At 36.6% G+C, this 27073-nt stretch overlaps 2 protein-coding genes across 3 annotated transcripts; one reads left to right on the plus strand and one right to left on the minus strand.

The window, feature by feature from the left end:
* The first annotated feature begins 6367 nt into the window (after window positions 1-6367).
* On the plus strand, window positions 6368-15260 carry zgc:113279 (uncharacterized protein LOC553749 homolog). 2 transcript variants are annotated; one of them, XM_017491720.3, is made up of 10 exons: window positions 6368-6814; window positions 7132-7253; window positions 7668-7689; window positions 7773-7819; window positions 7930-8486; window positions 9071-9176; window positions 11056-11202; window positions 11301-11361; window positions 11895-12088; window positions 12644-15260. In XM_017491720.3, exons 1-10 carry the CDS (start codon window positions 6532-6534, stop codon window positions 12647-12649), a joined length of 1545 nt encoding a protein of 514 aa, XP_017347209.1. In that variant the 5' UTR covers window positions 6368-6531; the 3' UTR covers window positions 12650-15260. The 2 variants fall into 2 exon arrangements, with proteins under 2 accessions (XP_017347209.1, XP_017347208.1); XM_017491719.3 differs by having other exon boundaries at window positions 6369-6814; window positions 7665-7689.
* Window positions 15261-21671: 6411 nt separating this feature from the next.
* On the minus strand, window positions 21672-26525 carry atf5b (activating transcription factor 5b). Its single transcript, XM_017491705.3, has 4 exons — window positions 26065-26525; window positions 24847-25082; window positions 23366-24500; window positions 21672-23015 (listed from the first exon to the last, which is right to left on the minus strand). Exons 3-4 carry the CDS (start codon window positions 24493-24495, stop codon window positions 22829-22831), a joined length of 1317 nt encoding a protein of 438 aa, XP_017347194.1. The 5' UTR covers window positions 24496-24500; window positions 24847-25082; window positions 26065-26525; the 3' UTR covers window positions 21672-22828.
* Between the last annotated feature and the right edge of the window lie 548 nt (window positions 26526-27073).

Genomic DNA, 27073 nt, shown 5'->3' on the forward strand with positions numbered 1-27073 from the left:
CCATGCAAGCCCAAGCCATGACACTACCTCCACCATGTTTCACAGATGAGCTTGTATGTTTTGGATAAAGAGCAGATCCTTTCTTTTTCCACACTTTGGTCTTTCCATCACTTTGGTAGAGGTTAATCTTGGTTCCAGAACTTTTGTGACTCATCTCTGTATTTCTTTGTGAATTCCAATCTGGCTTTCTGATTCTTACTGCTGATGAATGGTTTGCATCTTGTGTTATGGCCTCTATGTTTCTGATCTCAAAGTCTTCTTCAAACAATGGGTTGTGAAACCTTCACCCCTGCCCTGTGGAGGTTGTTGGTGATGTCACAGACTGTTGTTTGTTGGTTTTCCTTCAATGTTTGTACAATGCCTCTGATTGATTTCCCCTCTTTTCTCAGCTTCAAAATGGCTTGCTTTTCTCCCATTGACAGTTCTCTCAACAAATCCAGTCCTAACTGGTGAAACGGAAGGCTAATGCCAAGAGTAGATGTTCAGAGTTATTTATTGTTTAAACAATAAAACAGGACACACCTGGGTAACAACACCTGACAGTCACATGTATTTAGTTACATCCAGTATTTTTGCTCACCTTGTGTGGTCTGATACAAAATGTGCTATGTTCTATGTTGTTTAACACCAGGAAATAAAAATTGAAATTCTAAACTCTCTTCTCATATACATCTTTTGATCTAAAACCCAAATGTCTTCAGTCTACAGCAAAAACAATTGAATTGGCCTTGCCATACCAATAGTTTAGGATTGGACTGTATGTCACCAATACAACTACCTCAGCTTAATGTTGCACAGCATTATATTGCACAAAACAAGTGGGGTTCCAGTCAGGGTGAATTCTCCCACCTTGCTCCCAGTGTTATAATGAGCCTCTGGATCCACCCTGACCCTGACCAGGATAAAACACTTACTGAAAATAAATTAATGTTGGGTAAGTTGGGACAGATACTGCATTTATTTTCTTTGGTTTAGGCTTGCTTCTATTCTCAATTGCATGTTTAAAATGTTACTTATTTGTAGTCTAATTATTCATGAGATCAATAAATAAATAAATAAATAACAGGACTTCTCCAAATTCATAATCACCATATACTGTATGAAAAGATGAGACTAAGTAAAATAGACTAAATATTAGGATGTTTACCTAAATAGCACTCACTTTTTCATTTCTTTCAGCAATTAAAACAATAATAGTGTTTAGAGGCGAAAATTCATAATCAATCTTTTCTAAAATTCGGTATGAACAGGTTAAGTAAGATCACAAAAAACACCACTAACAAGTAACATAATTTTATAATTTATAACTTGCAGTGTTTAAAAAAATAAAATAAAATAAACAATGACATCAATCTCTAAAATTATATGAGCACAGCACACCAAGTAAAAAAAATCTATCCATGCTACATATTAGGAACATTTATTTATATTTCCCAGTCCCTGCTTCTTAAGATGTTTAATAAATACACCATTTAATGCACATAATCAATCAATCATGCATCATAATAATAAAAAATCAATCAGTGCATCATTAACCACAGTTTTGGAGTTTCATGCATCATTATATCCCTTCACTTTTCTCCTGCACTTATGGTATTTTAAGATTGTTCCAATTTAGCTGAATCATGCTGTCTGAAATGACCAATCCATGTTACTAAACTATGTATCAAAATGATTAAATTATAAACATCTGTGCATGATGTGAACGAACTGTATTATCATTTAGTTACAGGAGTAAATGTATATGTATTTGTATATATGTATATGTATTTTAATTTTTTTCATGCTATTACTAGTATGTTATATTAATCATTTTCAGTGGAACATTTTCTACTATGACAAAAATGATTGACGGTAAATCGTGTAAATCATGCACACCACTAGATGTCAGGATTTGACATGTTATAACCATCTCATGTTCCTTGATTTTCTCTGACATGAAATCTTAAAAAGGTGATAAAAAAAGAAAGATTGAAAATACAATACCATATTGTATGATTCCAGTCTATGTCAAGTGTAATTGTTTTTAAGAAATCTGAAAAGAACATATACCTGTACCATGCTTAATGTGAGATTTATATATTAGTCTAAATCTTCATAAATGCTGGCAGCACAAGAGATAAGACGAGGCAATATTTTCAACAAATAACAAGCAAAAACATGTAGAGACAATCCTGTAGAGACCACTTCCTCAAGAGGAAGCTAACCTGTATTACAACTGGAAATAATTAGTGCAAAAATGTCTATCCCATCTATTCATATGATTGGCCATGCAATGCCTTAAAGTATATGCTTAACATTCTACATGCTTTAAAATATCTACATGCATTGTTAAGCTGCAGTATTTAACATTTTGGTTAAAAATTTATTAAAAATCAATAATTCAGCAAGTACATAAAAATCAGTGTTTAAAATGGTCTCCTTACCTTACCCCGATTAGCAATGGTAAGCTTATAGTAATGACTTATAATTTGAGCTGCCAGGTTTGATTTTGCAGGAGACGTCAGTGTGACGTCATTTGCGTAGCCTTTGATGTCACTACACCTTTGCATGGTTACATCACGTCTGTAAACAGAAAGAAGAAGATCCAGTTACTATATCACCTGTGTGGGTGCTGAGGATGATGGAGTGTTTGTAGCTTGTTTTTACAAGAGTTACTTAGAATTTAAACTTGTCAACTAGATGGCTGCTTTTAATGTGATATAGTGATATAGCTAGACTTAGACTTAGAGCCTCCCATGCTAGGTAGCATATGCGCGAGTTGCTCAGCTTCATCCCACGTGGTGTTCAGCACCTTTAGGTTTTGAATAAACGCAGTCCCCATGTGTTCTGTGGGTGTCTTCATTGACATCTTGTGCCAGTGGGAATCCATCTCAGTGCCATCTTTGGGATCCGGTGGTTCTCCATTCGAAGGATGTGGCCGGTCAGTCGAAGTCTTCAACATGCAACGATGTAGTGGACTTTGTATGCGCCACTCCTTCAAAGCACCTCTTCATTCGTTATGTGGCCGAAATATCGGATCTTTAAGATTCGGCGTCAGCAACTCTGTTGGAAGTCGTCCAGTGATGTCACTGGCAAAGTTCAGGTTGCCCAGGCAGTCTTGATTGGACCAATGAATGCCATCCCCAATGCGTGCTCCTGCACGCTGCAAGACATAGTCGAGGGTGACAAGGCAGAGGAGAGGGGACAGTATGCAGCCCTGTCTGACACCAGTGACAATCTTGAAAAAGTCTGTATAGTCGCTTTCGGTCTTGATGCAGCAGCTTGACCGGAGGTAAAGGACCCTGAAGATATTGATGAATATGGATGGCATGCGGTAGAGCCACAGGATATGCCACAGGGACTCTCAATGGATGCTGTCAAATGTTTTCTTGAAGTCGGTGATGTGGATGGCCTGCGGTTGCCGATAATTGATGCATTGTTCAATGATATTGTGAAGACCGAAGTTTTAGTCACTACACAATTTTCCGGTGCAGAACCTGGCTTGTTTCTCCCTCAGGCATTGGTCCAGCACGCTTCTTAGCTGCCTCAGTGGGACCACACAAAATGCTTTTCTGGGCAATGAGAGAAGGGTGATGTCTTGCCAGTTCAGAGATGTTGCCTTATTTAGGGATCTTAACTATCACACCTCTTCACCAGTCTTTGGGAATTGCTCCATTTTCCCAGCATTTGTTAAATAGTGCGGTCAGCTTTTCTGCCAAGGCCTTGCCACCATACTTCAAGACTTCCGCAAGTATTTCATCAAGCCAGCCGCCTTGTTGTTCTTAAGGCTTTTGATCATGACTGTCACTTCTTTGATGGTAATCTTGCCAGTGTTCACTTAAAGCTCCTCTTTGCCCACATCCGCTTCGAAGTAGTAGAGGGTGGTTGGCTTTATTTGGTTATGGGTTTCCCGGAAGTATTCCATCCACCTCTTGTTCTGGTCTTCTTGAGTGATCAAAAGTTTCCTGTTCTTGTTCGAGTTGTGTCACACTCATTGGCGATGTGGTAGAGGGTTTTGGCGTCATTCGGTTGGCTGCCACTTGTACTTCATTCCCTTTTTATTGGAGCCATTCTTTATTGCTCCCTCCGACAGCTTTTCTTCATGAGTCAATCCAATTTTGCATATCTGTGACTTTCTTCTTCCAGCTTGTTTGTGTCTTTGGCCTAATCCCGTTTCAGCTTTGCATTCTTCCTTTCACCGGTCAGCTTCCATGATTGGTCTTGGATCCATTTCTCCTTCTGATGTCCTCTTTGCCTCCTGATGGTGCTTTGGGTGCACTATTTTATGGTTTATTTTGTGCTAATCCAGAGAACTTCTATATCTTCCACCTGTTCAAGCAAGCTGAAGTGGTTTCACAGATCCAGGCTTAATGCATCGGCAATGGTAGGGTCCTTAAGCTTCTCTGTTGTGAATGGTCTCTTTGTTGTTGGCTGCTGTTGGTTTTGGAGCTTGAGTTTGGTGTCCAGCCAGGGATCGGCACGTGTTCTTGTGGGTTCTCCAGTGCAGGAAGTAGATGTTTCCAGCACATAATCCATTCTGTTTGCAGAAGGATTTCAGCCACTCGTCGTTGTCGCTGAGGTGGTCTGAAGATACGTGGGCTCCAATCACACATTCGAGTCCTGGCCGATTGCCACCCAGTTGGGCATTGAAGTCCCCAACCAGGAACTTTAACTGTCATCTCACGAATGTCATCGAAGGTATCTTGGAGCTGCTTGTAGAATTCATCTTTTGCTGCATCATCAGCACTTTCTGTCAGTGTATATGCTTGCACGACTGTTGCACGACTGTTGCTTTGGTGTGTCTGTAGGTGAAGCAAGCTGTAATTATCCTGCTGCTAACGTATTTCCAGTCGATGAGTGCTTTTGCTGCTCTTTTGCTCAAGAACAGACCTACATTCATTCCGCTCCCACATATACGACTGTCTTGCCTTTGCTGGCATTCCCTGACACCCAGGATGTCCAGCTGATAATTCTCAAAGGCCCACAGTAGTTGGGCGAGTCATCCACTTTGGTACACATTTAGATTTTTGTGATGTTTCTTGTAGAGAAGTTTGTTTCCGATATTGTGCACCAGACACCGGCATCAGTTTGTTCAGGCGCCATCACATGACTCAGATTTGAGCTTCTATCGCACTGATCAGGAAGAACTGAAGTTCTTCTTGCTGTTTCTGTAGCGGTTCTCGGTTGTATGGGGACGGGTTGCTAGCCCGACGCACAACACTTCTCCTTTCGCATCCGGGCTTGGGACCTACCATGGTGGCTTTCAATCTGGATATTTCTGGATATTTGGATATCCACAATCTGGATATATAACACAATCATCGTTGACATCTGGGGAATCAGCTGTTGTCAAAACCAAGAAGCCTTGAACTGCGGAGAGCCTGCAGTCAAAAAGGGGATAGCAACAGAGATCTGAAGGGATTGAACATTGACACAAAGATGGCTTTTTTTCTGTTGAGCGGGTAAGAAATTTCAGTGGTTCAATATGTAGTTAACTAACATTAGTACACTTGTTCGCTTGATTCATCTAGGGATCGAGTTTCCTATGTTGTTGTTTTTTTGTTGCTATGGTGATTGTGTTAAATTGCATTTATTTTCTGCTAGCTATGAGAAAGAGCGAGAGAGAGAGAGAGAGCAACTCACATCTCTTCCAACAAAACCGTATCCACCACTACATCTATTGTCAAGTATTGGAGCTTATATACAGTCCATACAAATACCTCAAACCATCAGATTCATCCACGAAGAGGAACAGTGCCGAAGCACATCCCACGTTAAAAAAAAAAAAACGCTCGGCAAGTAACTTGCAGTTTTATTTTTCAAACAGAGATGGTGATAGGGAGGCAAAGGTTCAGTACTGTAGCTTTAAAAATGTTTTTGCATTTTGTTGTCCTTACTTATACACATGCAATATACCACTGCTTGATTTTTGTTTAATTCCTCCTACATGTTTTAAATTTACTTATTTCTTAATTGTTTTTTCTTGGGTTTTTTTTATTTTTTGTATTATTCATAATTTTCCAAAAAAAGGTTGGTATTGGTTTTATTTACCAAATGTATTTTGAAAGTACACAGAATTTGGACATTGCTATTTAAAATGTTTGTCCTGCCCCACCAACATCTATGGCCAAAGGCCACTCGTGCCAATTAGCAGAAGACTTTTGTGTATTTGAATGCTTTTTGAATTTGAAATACACCTAATTTTATCACATTCATTAAGGTTATGTGTAATGGGAACTCTTTTAGTTTATTCATTTTGATTTTCTGTTTTTAATGGGTTTTTTTGTTATTTGTTTTTTTCCCCCCTATAATATCATGACAAGACAGGTTTTAAACCCTGCAGGCTATTCAACATTCTTTCAGCTTTATGTTTCAGTCACACCTTTCAGAAGTAATTCCAGGCAGGTACCAAACTCTCATAAATATGGGGTAACACACACACACGCACACACACACATGCACACACACACTGTAACAATGCTGTAAAGATGCCTTTCCAGTATTTTGATCTGTGTTTTATTTTTTTAAGTCTTTAAAGAAAACTACTTAATGAAGGATTCTTACATTTTCATTGCTTCAAAAGAAATCCAGAATTCTAGCGGTAACCTAAAAATGGTAAAGAGTCGAGTGGAGAACACAGGATATGAAAGGATACCAGTAACTTGTGAGGGGAAAGAGAGAGAGTATGGCGCATACAACTATTCACCGCTTCCCGGGGCACTGGCATTGAATATGAATGGAACAAATTCACCAACATCAGCACTTACAGCACTAAATGTGGAAGTATGTACCTCAACAGTAAATACTGAGCAAGCACTGTCTTCTCCAAAAGGTGGGTAAACATGTAATTTTTCCTCAGGGTGTAAGGGCTGACTAGACTAAACTACTAACTTTACTTTTTCTTTGATGGTCATGATTATATCAGTCATTATTGAGTGGCTAAAATGTGAATGTGAATGGAAAATGTGAATGGAAAGTTAGCACCTAGTTCACATTTCTACACACTCTAACAAGGGAACAAATGGTCCATATTTGATAAGTCAGCTTCTGGTTACAAGAGCCTGCTATATAACTACACAAAATATCTTGCTGTTTCCCACTGACCAATTAAGAGTTATACTAATAAGACAGTAATACATATTCTTTTAGGGACAAAGGCTCATAAAACAAAAACTGATCGGACATACCTGGGTGTCAGAGTGAGAATGCCAGTAAAAGACATGCTCAGAGATATTCGCCTAGCCAAAGGATTGGACCCTAAAGAAATGCAGGTATTAATAATTCTCTTTACTTATATATGATACTTATACCATTCAGTGCCCGCCACTAATATTGGCACCCTTGGTAAATATGAGCAAAGAAGGCTGTGAAAAATGTCTTTATTGTTTAACCTTTTGATATTTTGTTAAAAAATTCACAAAAATACTCTGCTCTCATGGATATCAAATAATTGCAAACACAACACAGGTTTATCAAAAAATCTTTGTTAAATATACCCTCATGGATATATAGGTTTGATATCCATGAGAGTAGATGTTTTTTTTTTTAATTTACTGAACAATAAAGACACATTTTCACAGCCTTCTTTACTCATATTTATGAGAAGTGCCAATATTAGTGGAGAACACTGTATATACTTGAATAATGATATTTATCTCACTATTTTCCCCTTTTCTGTCTAGAAGAAAGAAAACAAAGGATTAAAAGGTTAGAATAAATTTACAGTGTACAGTAAGTTAATACATCTTTCCACCTTAAGCATTTATTTATATTGTCAAAATTCTTTTTAGGGGATAAAAAACGAGTGAATATAAGTAGTTGTCGAAGAAATAGCCTGGTAAGTAAATTCTTCATAAATTCTAAGTTGGTTGTGCTTATTTAAAATGCTGTTAAAAATATTGGTGTACTGGCACACAACACAGTATGTGATGTACATCTGTCTTATAGAAAAACTGGCAAACAAAGAGTTTGGAAGAGCTTGCCTTTATACTAGAGGTGTTGGAAGAAGACCTTAAGACTAGTTCCTCCAGACAGTCAAGTAACCAACCACCCACCTTTGCCCCAGAGCTTGGAAACAAGTTCTGGGTGAAAAACCTTCTTCAGCAAGCTCATCTAGATGAGCCACCTCCAAATCCAGTTTGCTATGCAGCCACTAAAAAGTCCCCTATGCATTCTGCGGGAATCTATGGCTCTACATATGGCCAGGCTACTTCTCTCTTCACAGATTTAGAGTCAGATTACTATATACAAAGAAGGCAGCATGAAATGACCTGGTCTCCAAGTGACAGCAAAGTGCATGTCCCATCCCCACAAGAGATCTATTTCAGCACCAAGATGGACTGGTGGGGTTCACCACACAAAATAGGAAGTCCATCAAATTCATGCTCTGTGCAGGAGGACTGGGACAGCATGACATACTTCTGGACCCAAATGGAAAGAGAGGTGCATCTACTGAATCGTATCTCCAACCAAGAGCTTCTTACTCAGGATGAGAGGGGAAGAACGTAAGTTTATCCATCCTTAATCGTAATATTGTGGTTTTCCAATCAGGATTCAAAAGAGCGAGAGCTGCTTAACTGCATTTTAGACAACTAAAATTAGGAGAATGGTTATGACTGCTCCCCATCCATCAGCCTTTCTTGCAGGAAATCATACTATATCTGTAATCGAAATGAAAGATTTGTACTTGGTCTGGTTAATTGCATTAAAAAATTTGCATAATTTTGAATGGTCCATTGGCAAATGTGAAATTATAAAGAGAAATTTTCCTTGCTCAATCTTTAATGCATAGCAAACTTCCAGATCCCAACAATTCCACTCATAAAACAAGACCACAGGATATAAATAGTGATCCTCCCATTGATGAGATTTTATTACAGAAACTAAACATACATACCCAAAATATTATTCCTTTAAAGATCACATTGCTTTTACTCCTTGAAAAGTGCAGAATTGACATTTCTTTCAAAATGACTCATATTTCATGGAGGACTATTATTGATATTCACTGAATCAGGCAGTACCAGAATAATATTGTCAATGTTTCCTTAGTATGTTGCCATTATTTGTATATGCTCTTTTCTCACAGACGCCTTCACCAAGCTGTTGATGAGGGGAAACGATCTCTTGTGTATGTTATTGCCAGACGGATGGCAAATCTAAACAAACTGGACAGCAAAGATGCAGATGGAAGGGTAATGTTATGACACACAGCAAGTTCATACACAGTTTATAAGACTCATATACTCTCTTGTCTCACATACACTCAGAGGTGGGTAGAGTAGCCAAAAATTTTACTCAAGCACAAGTAAAACTACTTTGATTTGGTTTTGATCTTGGTTCTAGTTTCCCGTTCTGTGCTTTGCCTAGCCTGTTTTATGCCCGTTTGCTGATCGCCTGACCTTTGCCTGTCTTTGTTTCTACTTTTGCCTTGACCTTTAGATTACATGTTCTTAATAAACCTCTAAACTGCACTTGCATCCTCCCCAGGACTCAATTCATTACAGCCAGCTTGCTAACTACTTCTCTAGTTTACAGTAAGTTAGCTAGCAAGGGAAAATGCTTACCTACTACCACTACCTAGCCATGGGAAAAAGAAAGTAAACCCTATAATTCAGTAGCATGCTGTTATGACCCCGGTCTAGGGTCGAGGTGTAACATAAATAGTATAAACATAAATCATAATCAAAATAATCAAAATAATGAGGTCAACACACGTGCCATTCAATTCTTGGTACAACATATAAAGCAAGACAGGGGAATGGGACAACACAATAGCCTACCGAAACACCACGATATGTAACACTTCAAATCACTCGCTTCTATCACTCATACACAGTATACCAAACAAGCGAGTTCACTCAAACACCAAGAAAACTTTCGTTACTCAATCCTACCCACGCAATCACAGACACACCACACATCTGTATTCCTCCCGACATAACGTCCTTTTTTCTCTTAATAAGACGCACAATCTTCTCCTCTCCAATCCCCGTGCACAACATCAGCACTCCAATTAAGGCGAAGCGATCTGTGAGCGTGAAACAGGGAGAGGGACAGAGAGAGAGAGAGAAAACACACCAGCACAATACGTCTCCTGGCGTAACACATGTAAAACCACCTCAGGCAGCCTCTCAGATCATTTTGCAGAACTTATGGCACACTCTTCATTACAATATTGCTTCTGTTCATTGATGTTTGAGGGATTTTTTTATGCAAAGCTCACTTAAGATCCCTCCACAGCATCTTAATGGGGTCTGGACTTTTACCTGGCCATTCCAACACATTGATTTTTGTCTTTAGCCATTCACGTTGTTTATTTGCTTGTGTGATTAGGATCATTGTTCTGTTGCATGACCCAATTTCGGCCCAGCTGCGTGCCAGGAAAAAACCTTTGCAAGACTATAGCTTGCCAATGAGCATTTAGGAAAATACCAGGCATTTCAGAATAATGTGCTCTGGACAGACAAATCAAACAGAGTTTGACATGTTTAGCGCAGACCAAAGACAACTTTTCATGTTATGGTTTGAGGTTGCTTTGTTGCCTCAGGGACTGGACAGCTTGCATTCATTGATTCAACTATGAAGTCTGCATCATATTAAAGTGTGCTTGAAGATAATGTGAAGCTATCTGTCCGGAAGTTTAAGTTGAACTGAAAGTGGACCTTTCAACAGGGTAATGATCCTAAGCACACTAGCAAATCCACCAAGGATGCCGCAAAAAGAAGAAATGGAGGGTTATGGAATGGCCTAATCAAAACCCGGATTTACAGTGGGGGAAATACGTATTGAAAACTTTAACATTTATTTCAGTAAATATATTTCCACTGAGGATATCCACCTGAAATTTTCACCAGACTTTGGTATAAACTCAAGAAATCCACACATATAAATAAATGCAAACATTAAAGTCCATGAATGAAGTTATATGTAATAAACTGGAATGACACAGGAAAAAAGTATTGAACACACTAAGTGAAATTTATTTAATACTTAGTGGAGAAGCCTTTGTTTGTAATGACAGCTTCAAGATATTATATCATATCTCTCATGTCATCAAATGTCTCTTTGTAGACTTCTCTCCACTTAGCTGCACAGAAGAATGAGCACATTGTGGTTGCTGATTTAATTTCCCTCGGTGCAAACATCAATGAAAAGGATAAATATGGAAAAACATGCCTCCATCTCAGTGCGGAATATGGATACATCAGGGTTTTAGAGGTAAATAATTTGCATGATAATGTAAAAGTATTCTACATTATCACTTTGTAATTTTAACCTAAACAGATTAATTCAGTGACAGACTTTGCTCTTAACAGGTTCTGAAAAGCTACATGAAAAGTGGGAAATATATAGACTTGGAAGCGAGAGATGTGAATGGTATGTTCTAATGGTTTCCATCATACTAATTAAATCAACAACTACTGTATATTAAAAATATACAAGAATATTTCACAAAGCACCACAGAGAATAGTCAGTGTTCCAGTGTCTGGCATAGAACATTTGCATGATCATGTTCTACCCGTCTGGGGAGTCTGCTCATACTAGATCACTTTTTAAAACATATTTTTCACCCACACATACAATATTATTGTTCATGTTTTGGAAGAGACTTTGTTCTGGTGCAATAATTTTGGTGAAGCATTTCATTGCTTTCACATTCAACAGTAACTCATTTATTAATTTTTTTGTTAAACATTTAAAACTTAACATAAAATAGTGTGCTCCTCTGTCTAGAGGGTTTTTAAAAGTAATAATTATGATTAAGCCAGAATCAAATTTGTGGTGTTTCACCTTGCTATGTGTGATGTGAAGTGACATTCACTTTTTGGTTTAGCCTGTGTTTTCCTTGAAGTTCAGGAATCAGGTGGTTAAGTGTAATGTGAGAGCATATGTGATATGTCTTATCCAGGACTCAGTGCACTACAGCTTGCATCAGTAGCTCTGAAGAGCGTAGTGGGTAATTTGGAGAAGAGTGTGACAGTTGGTCATGCCAGACTGCATTCCCTACGTAAAGAGCAGATGATGGAAACCCTCAAGTGCCTCCTGCAGATGGAATGCAACCTGCAGTGCCTGCTAGGGCAAGATTGGGCAACTGTAGGCCAGGTGAGTCATACATTTGAGAAAGTACCAATTATCTATGATCTATTCATAATATCTCTTAACCTAGTCCATGTGAATTTCTGATTTGGTTAAAAAAACACACTTCACTTTCACAAACCAAGAGCTTGTCATCAAGGATTTTCAGTGAAGCAATACAAAATGTAAAGCAAACATAATATTTGCTTCTTTTTTTAAAAAATTTTTTTTAAACCAACCATCATTGGTAAAAGGAAGCAGAAAATTAATGAGCAATGTGGTTGTGGTAGAACTAACACATTGGGCATAAACTGTACAGTGAATAAATTCACTGTAAAGGCAGTAAAGATTTATTTAACATATAACTCTTTATCTGTTCATTGACTAATTTGATATGAAGCCATATTAGCATGTTACTTAGTAAGTAATACTCAACAGACCTTATGAAATCTATAAAACATTTGCACACTTAAAACTGTGTTAACTGATTCAATAACAACAAATGTACTATTATTAGAAGGTAGAGAAGAACATGTTGTTTACAAGCTTCAAAACACACTTGTGTTATTTTGTCCCGTACAGAAATGAAGATATTGAGCTTTGCTGCTTGTGATGATCCTGTTCTCCTGGTCAATTAGAACTGGTTTGTCCAGTTATGCAACTACTTTGAGCAGGAATGACAGGTGTCTGTCAAACAAAGCAGTGCTGTTAACTGACGGTAATGTTTTTGGGTTAATACAAGTTTTAACCTGCCACAGAAAAAAAGGTATATTTTTTTTATCACGGTATAGTTAAAGCTATGTATTATGCAACCAGAGGGAGTTATTGTAACAAGGGTTCCTTTCAGTCCCTTTAGTTTGTTAATAACTTAAATGGTTGTGAGTCAGCTGGTTTCTGTGAAACTTCCATTGTTTGTTATGTTAAAATAGCAAAACAGTTTTAAAAAGTGATATGTAGTGACCTATAATTCTGTTTGTTTCCATATTTTATTTGGTGAGGTTTTTTTTTGTGTGTGAGCAAAAACCAAAAATACGTTAATGCATTTTTGATATATATTAATATAAGGTTACTTGTGTAAGGTTTACATATTTTCACATCGCTGAGTGCTTGCATACACTTTTAGAGTATTGAACATCAATTGAATCTGTAAAGCCTTGCTTCAAGTCTAAATAGTATATAATAAATAAAACATAATCAAGCAAATAAACTTAGCCCTATACTGAATTGTGTAACTGCGAGAAAAAAAAAAAGAAAAGAAAAAAAAAAGACTTCTTGAAGCCATTTAGGGATTGGTAGGAATATCTTGGGAACTGCTGGCTTTGTAGTCTAGGATATAGCAAATTATGGCTTCTTGAACACTACTTAGTACATATTTGTACATATTTAGAACAGCATTGATACATACATACATACATACATACATACATACATACATACATACATACATAAAAGGAGCGATTCCTTTTAAAAATGGTCTTTATTTAGTTGGGAGGATTTGTGAATTATTACTTTGAATGTTAACCCAGTTAGCTGTTTTTGATAAAGTATTACAAACATGTCATATGGTCAAAATAAGTGCCATATCTTCCATAGTGCCAAAGAGATTCGAGAGTTTATTGTCATATGTGCAGGAAACAGTCAGGTACACAGTACAATGAAATTCTTACTCTGTGAATCCTCCCAGCAGCCTCTGAAATATTTTAAACAAGACATAATGAAAACACAAAAACATAAATTACAAATCGTGCAAAAAAAATTATAAAAATTTTAAATTACAGCATTTGTCAGACGCCCTCATCCAGAGCGTCTTACATTCATCTCATTTACACATTTGAGCAGCTGAGGGTTAAGGGCCTCCAATCCGAAGCTGTCTGAAGCTGGTAAACTAATTACCTCAAAATTTTTAAGTTGATAAATCAATTTCTTTAAGCCAAATACATTTAAATATAACAAAAATTTAACTCAAACTTTGTAATTTAACATTAAGTTTTGTTATATTTAAATATATTTGGCTTAAAGATTTATCAACTTAAAAATTTTGAGGTAATTATTTTCCTCAAATTTTTGGAGTTAAATGAACTATCCGGTTTTACAATGTGCTGCCACATGATTGGCTGGTTGAATAATTGCATAAATGAGCAGGTGCACAGGTGTTCTTGTTAAAGTGATCTGTTTAAATGAAGTTATCCTGGTCATGATCATGGTGAACACAATCCAGGAACACTGGGCATGAGTCAGAAATGCACCCTGTATGGGATATGAACCCATCACAGGGCACCATGCACATGCATATCTTTGCACCTATAACAATTTAGACAAGCCATCAATACATAATGGTGTTGTGGTTCATTTACGATAGAAATGTTGAATATAAAGGCTACACTCTTAGAGAAAAGTGTTCCTCTAAGTTTGTTTAAATAGCTAATGGTACTTTACGTTCTAAAGGGGTTCTACTCTCTCTTAGTGTTTTTCCATGCTGTAGGGTTCTACATGCAATTTTTAAGGGTTCCCCCAGAGCACAGGTTCCCAACTCTGGTCCTGGAGTCCTGCAATATTTTAGTGTTTTCTCTCTATTTTACACACACATTTCAAGGCCAGAAGGACTGTTAAGTGATTGCTAACTACTGACTATTATTTTTACTTTGATAATTTTTACTGTTATTTTTACTATGATTTAACAGATTAGTTGAATCAGGTGTTTTGGGACTAGGGAAAACACTTAAATGTGTAGGATCCGTTTTGGAAACATGGGCCCCTGCAGGAGAACCCCTAAGTGTTTTAGAATGGCCTTTTTTGCCCTAAGACTAGCAATATTCATTTAGTTAACTGAAAAATAATTATGTTAAACTGTTCTCTAATTCAAGAGTCTTTTTAAAGAGGCTGTATAATGCTATTGCACATGAGTTTGTTTTGAAATCATATATTACAATTGCATTTAGGTTTTTTTATGCTTACATTTAAACAGTAATATTAATATATTAATCAAATATTGACCTGTCAGTAAATTAAGGTAAATACTGTTGTTGTTATTGTTTTAACAAGTTGGGAAAGGGATTTTTCTTTATTTGAACTGCCAAATCAATTGGTGATTTAAAGAGATTGTAATACGTTTGTTCTGTGTAGAATGTTATATTATTTCATTGTGATATGTATGCTTTATCTTCAAAAATTTAATAAAACATGTGACACAGCATTTTTATTAAGCTTAACTACCTTGGATTTTTGTTCAAGTACAATTAATTAACTCAAATTATGATTATAGGTTTGATTTTAAAATATGTTTTCACATTACTGTCACAACTTTTGGATAGTTGTTTGACATAATGAGGAACACATACAGCAATCACACCCTCTCAGCTTTACACTATGCTTGAGCTCATTTGTAAAGGCTACAATTGTGAGTCAGTGTAGATCAAACACAGAGCCCTTGAGGCAAACTAATTACACAAGCATTGACGCCAAACAAGTTTGTCTCTGTCTCAAACCGCACAAGTTGGTTTTCTGTTAGGACATTTTTTTGGACTGTAATGTGTGGCTTTGCACGCAATTTTCTTCTTAGTGCTCATCACAAACATTTATGGGTGAGCGGTAGGGTGAACTTCCAACAAAATATTGGACGTGAAAAGTTTTAATTTTAGATTTATTTTATATATATTTATCTACTCTGATGTTGTGTATTGATTAATTAAATGTGGTATTGAGTGCCACCTGCAGGTTAGATGACCAATGAATATACAAACTGTATCCATCAAAAACATTCCTTTCTGCTGATACTATATGAGCGTTCCTAATAATTTATACATTTACAGTATGTATACATTCTCAAATATGCTTTAATTTTTATTTCTTTAGGTATCATTTATATTTTAGAACCAGGTATGCACATTACACAATGAGTCATACACTTCATGAAAATAAAGACAAATTATATGTAACTTATATGTACTACTACTACTACTACTACTACTACTACTACTAATAATAATAATAATAATAATAATAATAATAGTTTACATTTAAAAAGTTTAATTAGAGAAACTACTTATTTCCTCAAAAGTATTTTTAATACCCAGTGATTTTGTTGTTGTCTTTAAACATGTCCTGTTCCCTGGCTACAAATATGTGGTAGCACACAAGTCCATTTATCATCTATTACCATGTGGGGGGGACTTTCAGCACTAACAATTGTAAGTTTACAAACCAATTTCAATCTTATCTGCTAGAATCTTAATATTAGAACCTGTATGTGGTCTGGGTTCTGTACCATAAACCTATAGGTTTAATAAGAACAAATATTATTTAAAAAATTACTAAAGGTAGTCTACGCTAAGAACAATGGGCTTCCAACCATATTTGCAACATTAGAAGTGTTATGAAAGCACCAAAGGGCTGCTGCATTACATCACCCATCAAACCAAGAACACAATTTCAGGCATGAACACAAACTTTTATGTAAACTGAACATAAACTTACATAAACCCAACAAAACCTGACATAATGCTCCAATAAAAAAGAGGGGGAAATATGGAACTTGAATAGAGGGTACCTGGAAAATAACAAACAAATGAGTCTGATCAACGTAGGAAATGAGGCAAACAACAGAAGTTTTACATTTAAAAAAAGTCACGGTGCTCTCTAGTGGCCCAAGGTGGAACTATCCGTGGGGGCTGTGACAGAGCTCCCTCTGAAGGAGCCACAATAGTCAGAAGGGCCTGGAGCAGCAGCCAGGGGGAGCAACGACCACAACATGGCTAGACAGAGTAACCATGACCAAAGCAAGACCAGAAGTGGGGGTGATGACCACTGCAAGGCCAGAGGGGGAAGCGACAATGACTGTGGTGGCACGAAGGAACATCATCCTCAGCAGAGCAAGGGGGTGGAGCATCAACCTCAGCAGAGCAAGGGGCAGTGCCATGTCGTCAGCAGGGGTGGGCGGGGAATCCCAGAGTGCCCTCTAGTGGTACTACCCCTGGGGGCCGTGTCAAGCACATCACATGAACATGTCATATGTCTCACTGATCATTCACACCTGTTCTGTGTTACATCAAATAAGCACCCCATTTAAGTTCAGGTTTCTGTGTGTTTCATTGTCAAGCTTCTGTTGTTATTGCATTTGTGTGTTGATGTGTGCCCTGTAGCCCTGTTTATTGTTGAAATGTTTTGCTAGTATTCTCTGTTTTGGTTCTTGTTTTCACTGTTTTGGTTATTTGGCTGCACTCTTCTTCAGTAAAATCTGCACTTATGTCTGCCTCTACAAAATCCCTTTTGGCCTACAATGGATGCAGCAGATATGCTTAGGTGCATATGGGCCTAAGGTGAGCAAATCCATGAGAACCAGAGTCAGCTTGACCAGATAGAGGCCTTTCTGGACCAACTTGTGGCTGGGCTCAATATCATGTGCCTCCTCAGGGAATTTGTTTGGGGACCTGTCTCCCACCTTCCCTGTCCCACTTCAGACGTCACTCCACCTTCTTGCCCAACTGAGGACAATGCTCTGCTTCCTTGCTCTACTCTGGACATTCCCCTGCCCCTCTGCCTACACAACTGATGTATATCAGTTGTGCCCAAAAGTCTGCATTTTGCATACCCCTTCTGTAATCTGCTAAATCTTAATACTGTTAACAGGCTGACCCTGGACAAGGCCTGACACAAGGGAACCTCAATTGTAAGCAGCCCCACCACCACAGGAGCCTGGGCAATATGCACAGTAGGCCTGAATATAAGTTGCTTTGGATAAAAGAAAGTCAGCCAGATCAGTTAATGAAGTAAATATAAATGCAACTGACCTATTTATATGACAGTGCAGATTGTTAATACTTCGTAGTGCTATACCTCTTTAACAATAAACACAGTGTAAACAAATAGTTATAATTTCTTGTTTGCCTTTGCTAGCCTTCCCAGCAGCAGCATTCTTCTCAAAACTGTGAGTGACACTCTTTTGTTGCTTTTTGAGAGCTGCCTTTAGTTTGTTTACCTTGTCAGTCCCAGTCTGTAGCTGGCCAGAATACTGGTCATGCTTTTTAACATGAATGGTTTCATAGCGGCTTTGAACATTCAATTCTGTGGGCGAAGTCACTTACTGTAAGCAAATCAAACATTTTGTGGTTTACTTTGTTTCTTATAAATATGCTGTTTTTCGTTTCTCCTGTGACATTGATTCAGAATTCAGCATTCAGCATCTACCATATGACATTTTGTCAATTATTTGCACACTCAACCTGTAGGTGTACATTAACTCCTATACTCTACTGAGACTGGGAAACAGTGCAAATAATGCGAGGAGATGACCTCTAGTGGATAAATTATTAACTGCATCTGAAACCAGACGGCAACGAGAACTTGTAGATCAAGTTTAGAGTCCATTTTGGATCATCATCAGTGTTTCACCTGAATGTTTGAATGTATAATTTTATGTTGTGCTTCAGTGAATAGATCTAATGATGCATGAAGTTATTCTTTATTTACAGTATGAAGTATGACACATTTACATTTTTGCATCTTGTTGAATTATTTAGGGAATCTACATTTTAATACTGCTTCATTAGAAATGTATTATGTTACTGTAAAATATTACATTTACTAATGCCAAATACTAGGGTGATTTTGGGTATATTGGAGCATCAGGTAAATTGGTTTAAATTAGCAGCATTTATTTTCTGGCCGATCAATAAACCTCAAAATCTATTCTATCAATTTCTCACAGTGGAAATGTTTGATAAAATAATAACATGCCTTAATTCATGTGACATCATATAAACAAGTGTGGTCAGCATCAAACAGGAAGTTGCCCAAAATAAAAACTCATAATCTCGAAGTAGGAGAAAATTATATGTTTTGGCTATTGTTTAAATCATTGTTATCATCATGGTAAGTTTGTCATTAGTAATATACATATTTATGATGCATATTTAATATGAGATGTATGCTGCAACAAAATAAACATAAAGTTAATATTATGTACATGCAACTGTTTATAATTTAATTAATTTCCAATTTGTCCCAAATTATCAAAAATGGTTTGGTCTTAAGAAGCAGGGGAACAATTAGACTAGGAAATAGTTACTGAGGCCTATTACTTTTTGCAGAGATTTTTATTTAGTGTTGATATAATATTAGAGATTGATGTTGATTAAGGTGTGTGTGTGTGTGTGTGTGTGTGTGTGTGTGTGTGTGTGATGCTGAAAGATGTTACCTTTTAGTGGTGTTTAATTTTTGAAAAAGGTTGTGAATTTGGAAAATATTTTCTAAATGCTGTTATTGCAGTTAATGCTTTATGAAATATACTGTAGAATGTTACTTAGGCCAACAGCTTACTGTGAAGTAATTTTACTTACTCTACTCTGTTCATGCAATATAACAATATGATTTTTAAAAAAATATCCTGCTACTGAAATTTGATTTACTTATGTAATGATTTTTTATTCTATAAATAAATACCATTTTAAATGTGTCATTAACGATGAAAGTAAAGATAACTTATGAAATTATGTGTCCAAATTAACAGTCAATAAAAACAGTTTTCAGTCAGTCTTGACAAAAGGGAAAGCCATGCTTGTTTAGAATATAATTGAAACATTTTTCCTTCAAATCCACATAGTCAGCAACCTGAGGATTTCAGCAATGTCTTAGTTATGTTATTAATGTATTAATCTATTTTAAAAAAAAAACACTAAAATATTAATATCAAATTGAATCGCGTTCCATTAAAGCAAAAGAAAAAAATTCCCAGCATAGTCTTATATAATGTGCAATTGGGTGTATAACTAATTTCATCCAGACTGTAAATATATAGTGGTGACTAGTGACTGTAACAGTCTAAACTATACAACCCATACTAATATATATATATATATATATATATATATATATATATATATATATATATATATATATATATATATATATATATATATATATATTATCAATAAATATTAGTAATGTATTAAAAATTAGTTTGGTGTACATTATCCTTCGCGCAACTGAACCAGCGCCAAATAAGAAGAGACCTCTAGCGAGTAAATTAGGAACTGCATCTGGACGTAAATGAAGATCAGAAGAGAACACTTAGGAGATTAATCAGAATCTATAATGAGTCCCAGGCAATTTTCACCCCAGTTTCTACATTAGCTGATCATATTAATGTATGACTGCATTATTCTATGTTGTGAGTTGGTCTAATGTTCCTCATTTACACCATCAACCATCAAAATTTCAGCATCTATTCAAATCTACTATTTTAATATTGCTTTATTAAAAATGCATTACTTTAGTTCAAAATAGACAGACATTGTGATGATTGATTTGACCTATTTATGCACAGTGTCCATAATAATGGACAGTCAATTTAAGGCAGTTTTTAGTAAATATATCAATGATAAATTCCCGCCATATCACTTACTGTAATTTACCATGCTATTATCCTGAAAGTTTCAAACAAAATCCTTAAATTAATCCTAAACTAAATCCAAAATCCTAAATTAAAATATAAAAGATTTTTTCTGACTCAAAATAACCTGTTAACTTTTTTTTTTTTTTTAAATTACAGATGACTTTTTTATTAAAAATCTTTTTTTTTTTTTTTTTTTTTTTTTTTTTACCTCAAAAAGCTGCTGTACCACCCAGCAGTCCTAAACGGTGTACATTTTGTACACATCAAGAATATTACTATTGTTAAAAAATATATTTTCTATCATTTTGGTCATCCACATGAAATATTTTAGCTTGGAAGGTCAATTTTTAATGTCTGTGTGGTTTTTTTTTTTTTTTAAGTACAATTTTATTATTTTTATTATTATATTCCACATTGATAATCTATTTACTGTACGTTTTAAGATGTTGTGGGTTTATTGTCTGGCAACCCTAAAGGAGTCATCCAAGATCCCTCTACAAGTGTTCGTAACAACTTTGCTAGATGACACATTACACTCTCCATCAGAAAGCTTATGTTTGGAAAATTTATTGTTTTTAATTTTACTTTATTGAGAGCTGTAATGACTTAGCAATTCGCTTCCACAACCATGTTCCTGTCTTTAAAATTGGTCACTGCGGTACAAAAACACACTTCATTCCCTTCAAAACGATTGGAAATTAAGTAAAAATGTTCCTGTATTTCTGCCGCCAAAGATCTGTGAAATAGGTCTCAGTGATTTCATCTGATTTTTACACACTACTTAGTCCATGAGTTTTCCTGGAAAAACATATTACATAGTATTGTATGCTATTATGACCACTAGTGGCATTTGTAATAATTTTGAGCTTACTGCTCTACAAAATAATACGTTTAAAAATATTATTAATAAAATATCATAAATAAAACATTTTTGTACAGCAGACAACTTGGCTGCTAATTTAATATTTTATATTAGTTTTCTCGCTTCAAATAGTGAGCAACTAAATCCAAAAATCCAAGTGAATTTAAATATATGTGATTACCATAAAGGCCATACAGTTTTTGTTTATAAGACATTATAATAATAGACACCATAATATAATCCTAAGCAGTGTTGAAGTGAGTTTCTTGGTGTGCTGCAAAAATTTCAGAATTTGTTGTTAGGAAATGCCACAGAAATGTCAAAAAGACTTAAACACAAAATAATTCTGAGCATTTGACGACATTAAACAATCATTTTTAATACCAGTATACAGAAATGTCAGAATTTGGTTCACACTTGTGCTGTTTGATTCTGATGCTCATATCAGTTATGACACAGAGGATTACCTGCAGTACTTTCTTCCAATATCAGCATTGTGGTGATTGAACTATTGATATCAGACCTAATATGCACCTGGATATATATATTAAAAATATAAATTACATTAGGCCTACAGTCTTTTAAGCTCTTTAGTAAATGACAGTGATTGTTTGCCGCAAAACCTGTACAAGAAAGCAAACGGCCTCTCATACTGATTAATGCAATTCCATGCCTTACAAATTGAGTGAATAATTTGGCAGCCTGTAATCAAGAAAATGGCAATAAAAGGTCTGATGGAAGAAACAAAGTCTACTTGCTGTCATAATGTACAATGCAGTCATATAATTAGTCATGCAGTAAATTGTAACCTAACATGCTTTTCAATATTTCTGCATGCATTCAGTACCTGAGCCAGTGAAGTTCCCAAGAAATCTAAAAGCTTACTAGTGTGCTTCAAACCACAGTACATTTGCTGATAATGTACACTGTTTTAAATGTGATTGAAACTATCTTGCATCATTGAAAAAGATGTACAAGCAAAATAAAATATGAAAATACAAAAATGGTGATGTTAAAAAACCAAAATGAAGTACACTTAACATTACAGGGTTTTATAGTTACAGCGCAAAAAAAAAAAAAAAAAATAGCAGTAATTATTTGCAATCACATTCTTACAAGTCCTCACTAAGCTGTACCATCATGCCCCACACAACAAACACACATCTGAGCTAGAATATGTAGTATAGCTGTTGGTTTCACTTTTTTGGTATAAATGATTTAATATGCACAGAGGATTGTAATTAAAAAAAAAAAAAGAAGCAAAAAAAGTCAAACCAAATCATGAAAATGCATAATATCTTTAGCTCTCGTTAAAATACTAAGAATACTGGTCAGCCTAAGGCTAGTATCACAGTGTTCATTACATAATTTGCTAAATTCTATTTAGCAAACCCAGCAAAGAGCTCTTTTCTGAGTCTTGTCATTTACTTTGAACGTCAAAAACATACTACCAGAGCTTGTTAAAAAAGTCCTTGCCGAAAAAGCTCATCTTTCAATGCTGGTGCTTAGAACCGGTTTAGGCACTGGAATCGTCTTTGTGGCGCTGACTCCGAGCCTTATACACTTCAATCAGGAGGTCTTTGACATACTGGATCTCTCTCTCTACAGATTCGGCTTTGTCTCGCAGCTCCCTGTTTCTCCCTTCCAGTCCATGAAGCTCTTCTTCCAAACAGTCCTGCTCCGCCCTCTTCCGCTGTCGATACCTGGTATTAATCAGATCAGCGTTACTGAGCTATTGCTGTCTGTGTGAGGACAATGCGTACATGAAATTTGGCAAAGTAGACCTCAAAAGATGAACATTATCGCCACGTTCTAAGAAAAAAGTGTCTTCACTAAGTACAAATGTTTAACCTCACTTGCCAGAGAAAGCTGTTAAATTCAATAGCTACCTAGTGTTACAATGATACAATAACTGAGATGGAATCAATTGAACTCACACTTGTATTTGAACTACAATGTCTCATCCAATAGCTGAAATGTTTTGACTTTCTAGTTGACTCACATACGCTTTACTTCATCCTGATAACGTGCTAAAAGAACATTGCCACAATACCTGTAAGCCGCTGTCTTGTTCTGGTCTCTTTTCTTCTGCTTGCGCTCTCCATGGTTCCTTTCCAGGCAACTTACTTTGACCTCCGGCTTGAACACACACAGATTTTCTCTCAGCCTTTGCATTGGTTTCTGTGCTGGGAACTCCAAAGAAGATCCAACACTGTCTCCTGACAGATATTCAAAGCTTTGATCTACAAGGCATTCATGGCTTGAGTAACCATTATTCATAGACTCGACAGCCCCAGACCGGACTGACGGATCTACCTCATTCATAAAGCCGTGATATGGTTCTAAATTGGCAGTAATCTGACTAAAGTAACACTCAGCTACTTCTGGGTGTTTAAATGCAGGACTACTTCCATTTTCGCTGCAGTGCAGTACTGGCATTGCAACAGCTTCATGACCATGACCGAGCATCTTCATTCCAGGAACCTGACCTTCTCTCCTGTGCTGGGCATCCAGTGGCGCACCAGCATCAAAACTTTTCACCATCTCTGCTCTGTAAAAAACGTCTTCAGTGAAACATCTCTTTTCTTCCTCCTTTAGCAATATAGCACATTCTCTAACCTTTTTTGTACCAATATGGTTCTTCCCAAAAATCTTGTCAACAGCACACTGGTCTATCTCTGCATAACCTGAATGAGTTCCTTTGAAAGTCCATGTCTCTTTCTCAAAAACTTCCACGTCTTTGCAACCATTTGATGCTATCCTTTGGCTAGTAGAGTGGGTCCGAACATAGCTGTATGGAGCAGGTCTGGAAGTTTTAGCTCTTCCAACAGAGCTGCCACAAAACCCTCTTAGGTCAAGCTCACCTGTTGCCAGAGTAACAAGCCTGGGGTTCGATTCGGACTGGTTCACATTGTATGAAGTGCAGGGTAACTGGTAATATGATGGGGCAGACATTGCTTGGTAGCCTTTATCACATTTCTGCCATTTATCTGCTTTCATGGGCGTTGATTCAAATAGGTAATAATCCTCAAGTTGAGCAAGTTCTTCTTTTAGGAGGGAGGTCATGACCTCCAAATCTGAGGGCACCTGGACATCATGTTCCAAAGGGGAAGGTGGAATCGATGAGCCAGGAGACGATTCAGTTGATGCTGAAAGCGGGTAGGTGTCAAAATGTTCTGTCATCCAATCTGAAAATGATAACGTAAACATTAAATAAATGTTAATTATTAATTACGATAAAAGATTAAAGAATTGAAAATGTAAGCCCCTCTCATGAGTGGCGCAAAAGTCTAATCACTTCGATTTGCTACTACTAAACATACCTACGCACTCATTTCTATCCAGCTGACATGTAATAATGACTGTACATACAATAAAAAATACCCAGAAATGCATTCACCAGCAAAGCATAACAAAGAATACACAATATGAAATAAAGTCATTAGCTTTACTTACGGTACGCCATTAACACATATACTGCAGTGCGGTGTCCACCGACTATCGGGTAAAATAAAAAATCATCTCTCTGCTTACCAATGTACGTCCGTACGTCTGTGTAGACTCCTCCCCTCTTTTCAGGGATTGGCTGTCATTAGCCAGTGGGAAAGAGAGAATTCGGAGGTCGGCTTTGCAAATGAGGAGAATTTTGCAGAAAAGGATCTATGATGCCATAATCTTCTCTGATTTGCTTGAAGTACTCAATTGTGTACTCAAATGTGTCAGTATTCGAGGAATGCTTCACACAGGACAATGGCAAGAAATATTGATACCTATAAAAGACGGGGATTTAAAAAAAAAACACACACACAAATTGTGTGTTTTAATCAAAGCTTTGTATTACATGTTTATCATATAGGTTTCTATATTATTCTTTTCAAATCCCTTCCCCCCCCCAAAAAAATGCTTTGCTTGCTGATTTGTATTTGCATTATTCTGTTTCGTCAGTACTTTGCCTGAATATACACTGTATAATACATTTGGAGAGAGTTTATAAGCAAGCAAAACCAGTTAGTCTAAAATTAGGTTTTCTCAAGTCTAAGTAATTGATCTGGTTTTTATACTCAGTCAAACTAACACAAAATTATATATATATATATATATATATATATATATATATATATATATATATATATAAATATTATAATATATATATAGATTATATATAATAAATAAGCAACGAATTCATGTAGTTTAATTATTGTTATGTGCTTCTAATTCACAAATAATTCACATGATTGAATGAACAAATCATCTGTGCCCAAAGAGCAGAGACCAGTCACGTGGTTACTGAACCGCTGGTTGTCAGCAGAGTAATTAATAGCATTAAACAGGACAGAGTGCAGAGCAGAACAGCTGTTGAGTAAAAACAACAAAAAAAACAAAAAACAAAAGAACAAACAAACAAAAAAAACTGAAACATAATCACACACCTGCTGACATGTGATCTTTATAAGAAGGTAACTATCTCTGATTTGTATCTGATGAGTCTCCAGAGCAAGGATACATCTGTGAGGAAAGGGACTTACCTAAATGTTTTAACTTTGTAGACTGTTCTAGGGGCAAACTCCAAACAGTCTTTAACGACAGTGCCAAAACATGATCACAACAAAGTTTTACGCTGATCTATATAGTAATAAATAAATAAATAAAATAAAACAAAGCGCAACGCAAAACAAAGTGACATCCATCCACCCAGGGCGTTTTCTGCACTAACAGTCTGCTAGAATAAATGAAACAGAAGTGCACACTTACTCCATGTTGATGTGGGCTGAAGTGCGTTGTCCAAACTCCGGCAGAGGAAAAAGGGCGACTTCAAATTAACAAAGCATCGCTTCTGTCTTCTTCAAACCATTTGATGTTGAAAATGATCTAGTGAGGGGGGGGGAAACGTTTCTAAAACTTTTGGGCACCAGGGAGCACAACGCCTATACAAACCCAGCCGTATCACACCCACTCATATCAATCCGCCTCTTTCTGAACTGTAATAAACGTCAACTGACCTGCTCTAAGAGTCCGCTATGAACACTCCATTAGAACGGGTTCGTAACTCATAGAGCTATTTATATTAAGAGAGGAAAAATTAAAGGTTAAAAAAAGTTATCTTCTTGCGAATGATTAAAAATTGGACTAATTTGCACACACGTTTACAACTACGATGGCTGATCAAATAAATCGCAGAGTCCTTTTAAAGCGTGAGACAGAGAGGACTAGTTAATGAGAGGCTCTGAGGAAGGACACTGGAGCTGTACAGTTTGGAGCGCGAGGCGGTTGCAGGCGTGTTGCATCAGATCTGCTGGAGTTTTGCCTGTGTTCAAACTCTGCTGGCACTCTTGTCCGTAACCTACGCTTCCGTGTTGAGAAGTTTCGCTCCTATAGTATATTGTTTGGGAAGTGAAAATCACCCTCGGAAAAAGTAGTTTTTGTTTGGGGAAAATATACTTTCATTCCCCGATGTGACAATCCGTGTCAGGAAGTGTAGCCTGAGGGGGAGGCTGTCTGAGGCACAGCGGATGGTGTCTAAATGCCTCAGACTCTCACAGACAGTCTATAAAATGTTCAAACGATGGACACATACAGGACATTAAGCCTCTACAATGTTTACACTACGTGCTTTGTGGCTGGGTGGAGGGAGTGCAAAACCTAATCAGTTTATAACTCCTGCCAAAATGACACTGAAATCTGATCTGAGTGAAAGAAAACGGGGCAGGCGCAGAAGCACTTCCGGGGTTATTTATTTATTTATTTATTTATTTATTTGTGA

Source organism: Ictalurus punctatus, chromosome 17, assembly GCF_001660625.3.
Source record: "Ictalurus punctatus breed USDA103 chromosome 17, Coco_2.0, whole genome shotgun sequence".
Taxonomy (NCBI): Eukaryota; Metazoa; Chordata; class Actinopteri; order Siluriformes; family Ictaluridae; genus Ictalurus; species Ictalurus punctatus.

What these genes read in the sequence shown, in the direction of transcription:
- zgc:113279 (XM_017491719.3), top strand. Translation starts at nt 6,532, where the DNA reads ATGAAGGATTCTTACATTTTCATTGCTTCAAAAGAAATCCAGAATTCT. An exon ending in AGCACTGTCTTCTCCAAAAG is followed by an intron (nt 6,815 to 7,131) that starts GTGGGTAAACAT and finishes ATATTCTTTTAG; the next exon opens with GGACAAAGGCTCATAAAACA. An exon ending in GGAAGCGAGAGATGTGAATG is followed by an intron (nt 11,362 to 11,894) that starts GTATGTTCTAAT and finishes TGTCTTATCCAG; the next exon opens with GACTCAGTGCACTACAGCTT.
- atf5b (XM_017491705.3), bottom strand. Translation starts at nt 24,495, where the DNA reads ATGACAGAACATTTTGACACCTACCCGCTTTCAGCATCAACTGAATCG. An exon ending in AACAAGACAGCGGCTTACAG is followed by an intron (nt 23,016 to 23,365) that starts GTATTGTGGCAA and finishes GATTAATACCAG; the next exon opens with GTATCGACAGCGGAAGAGGG.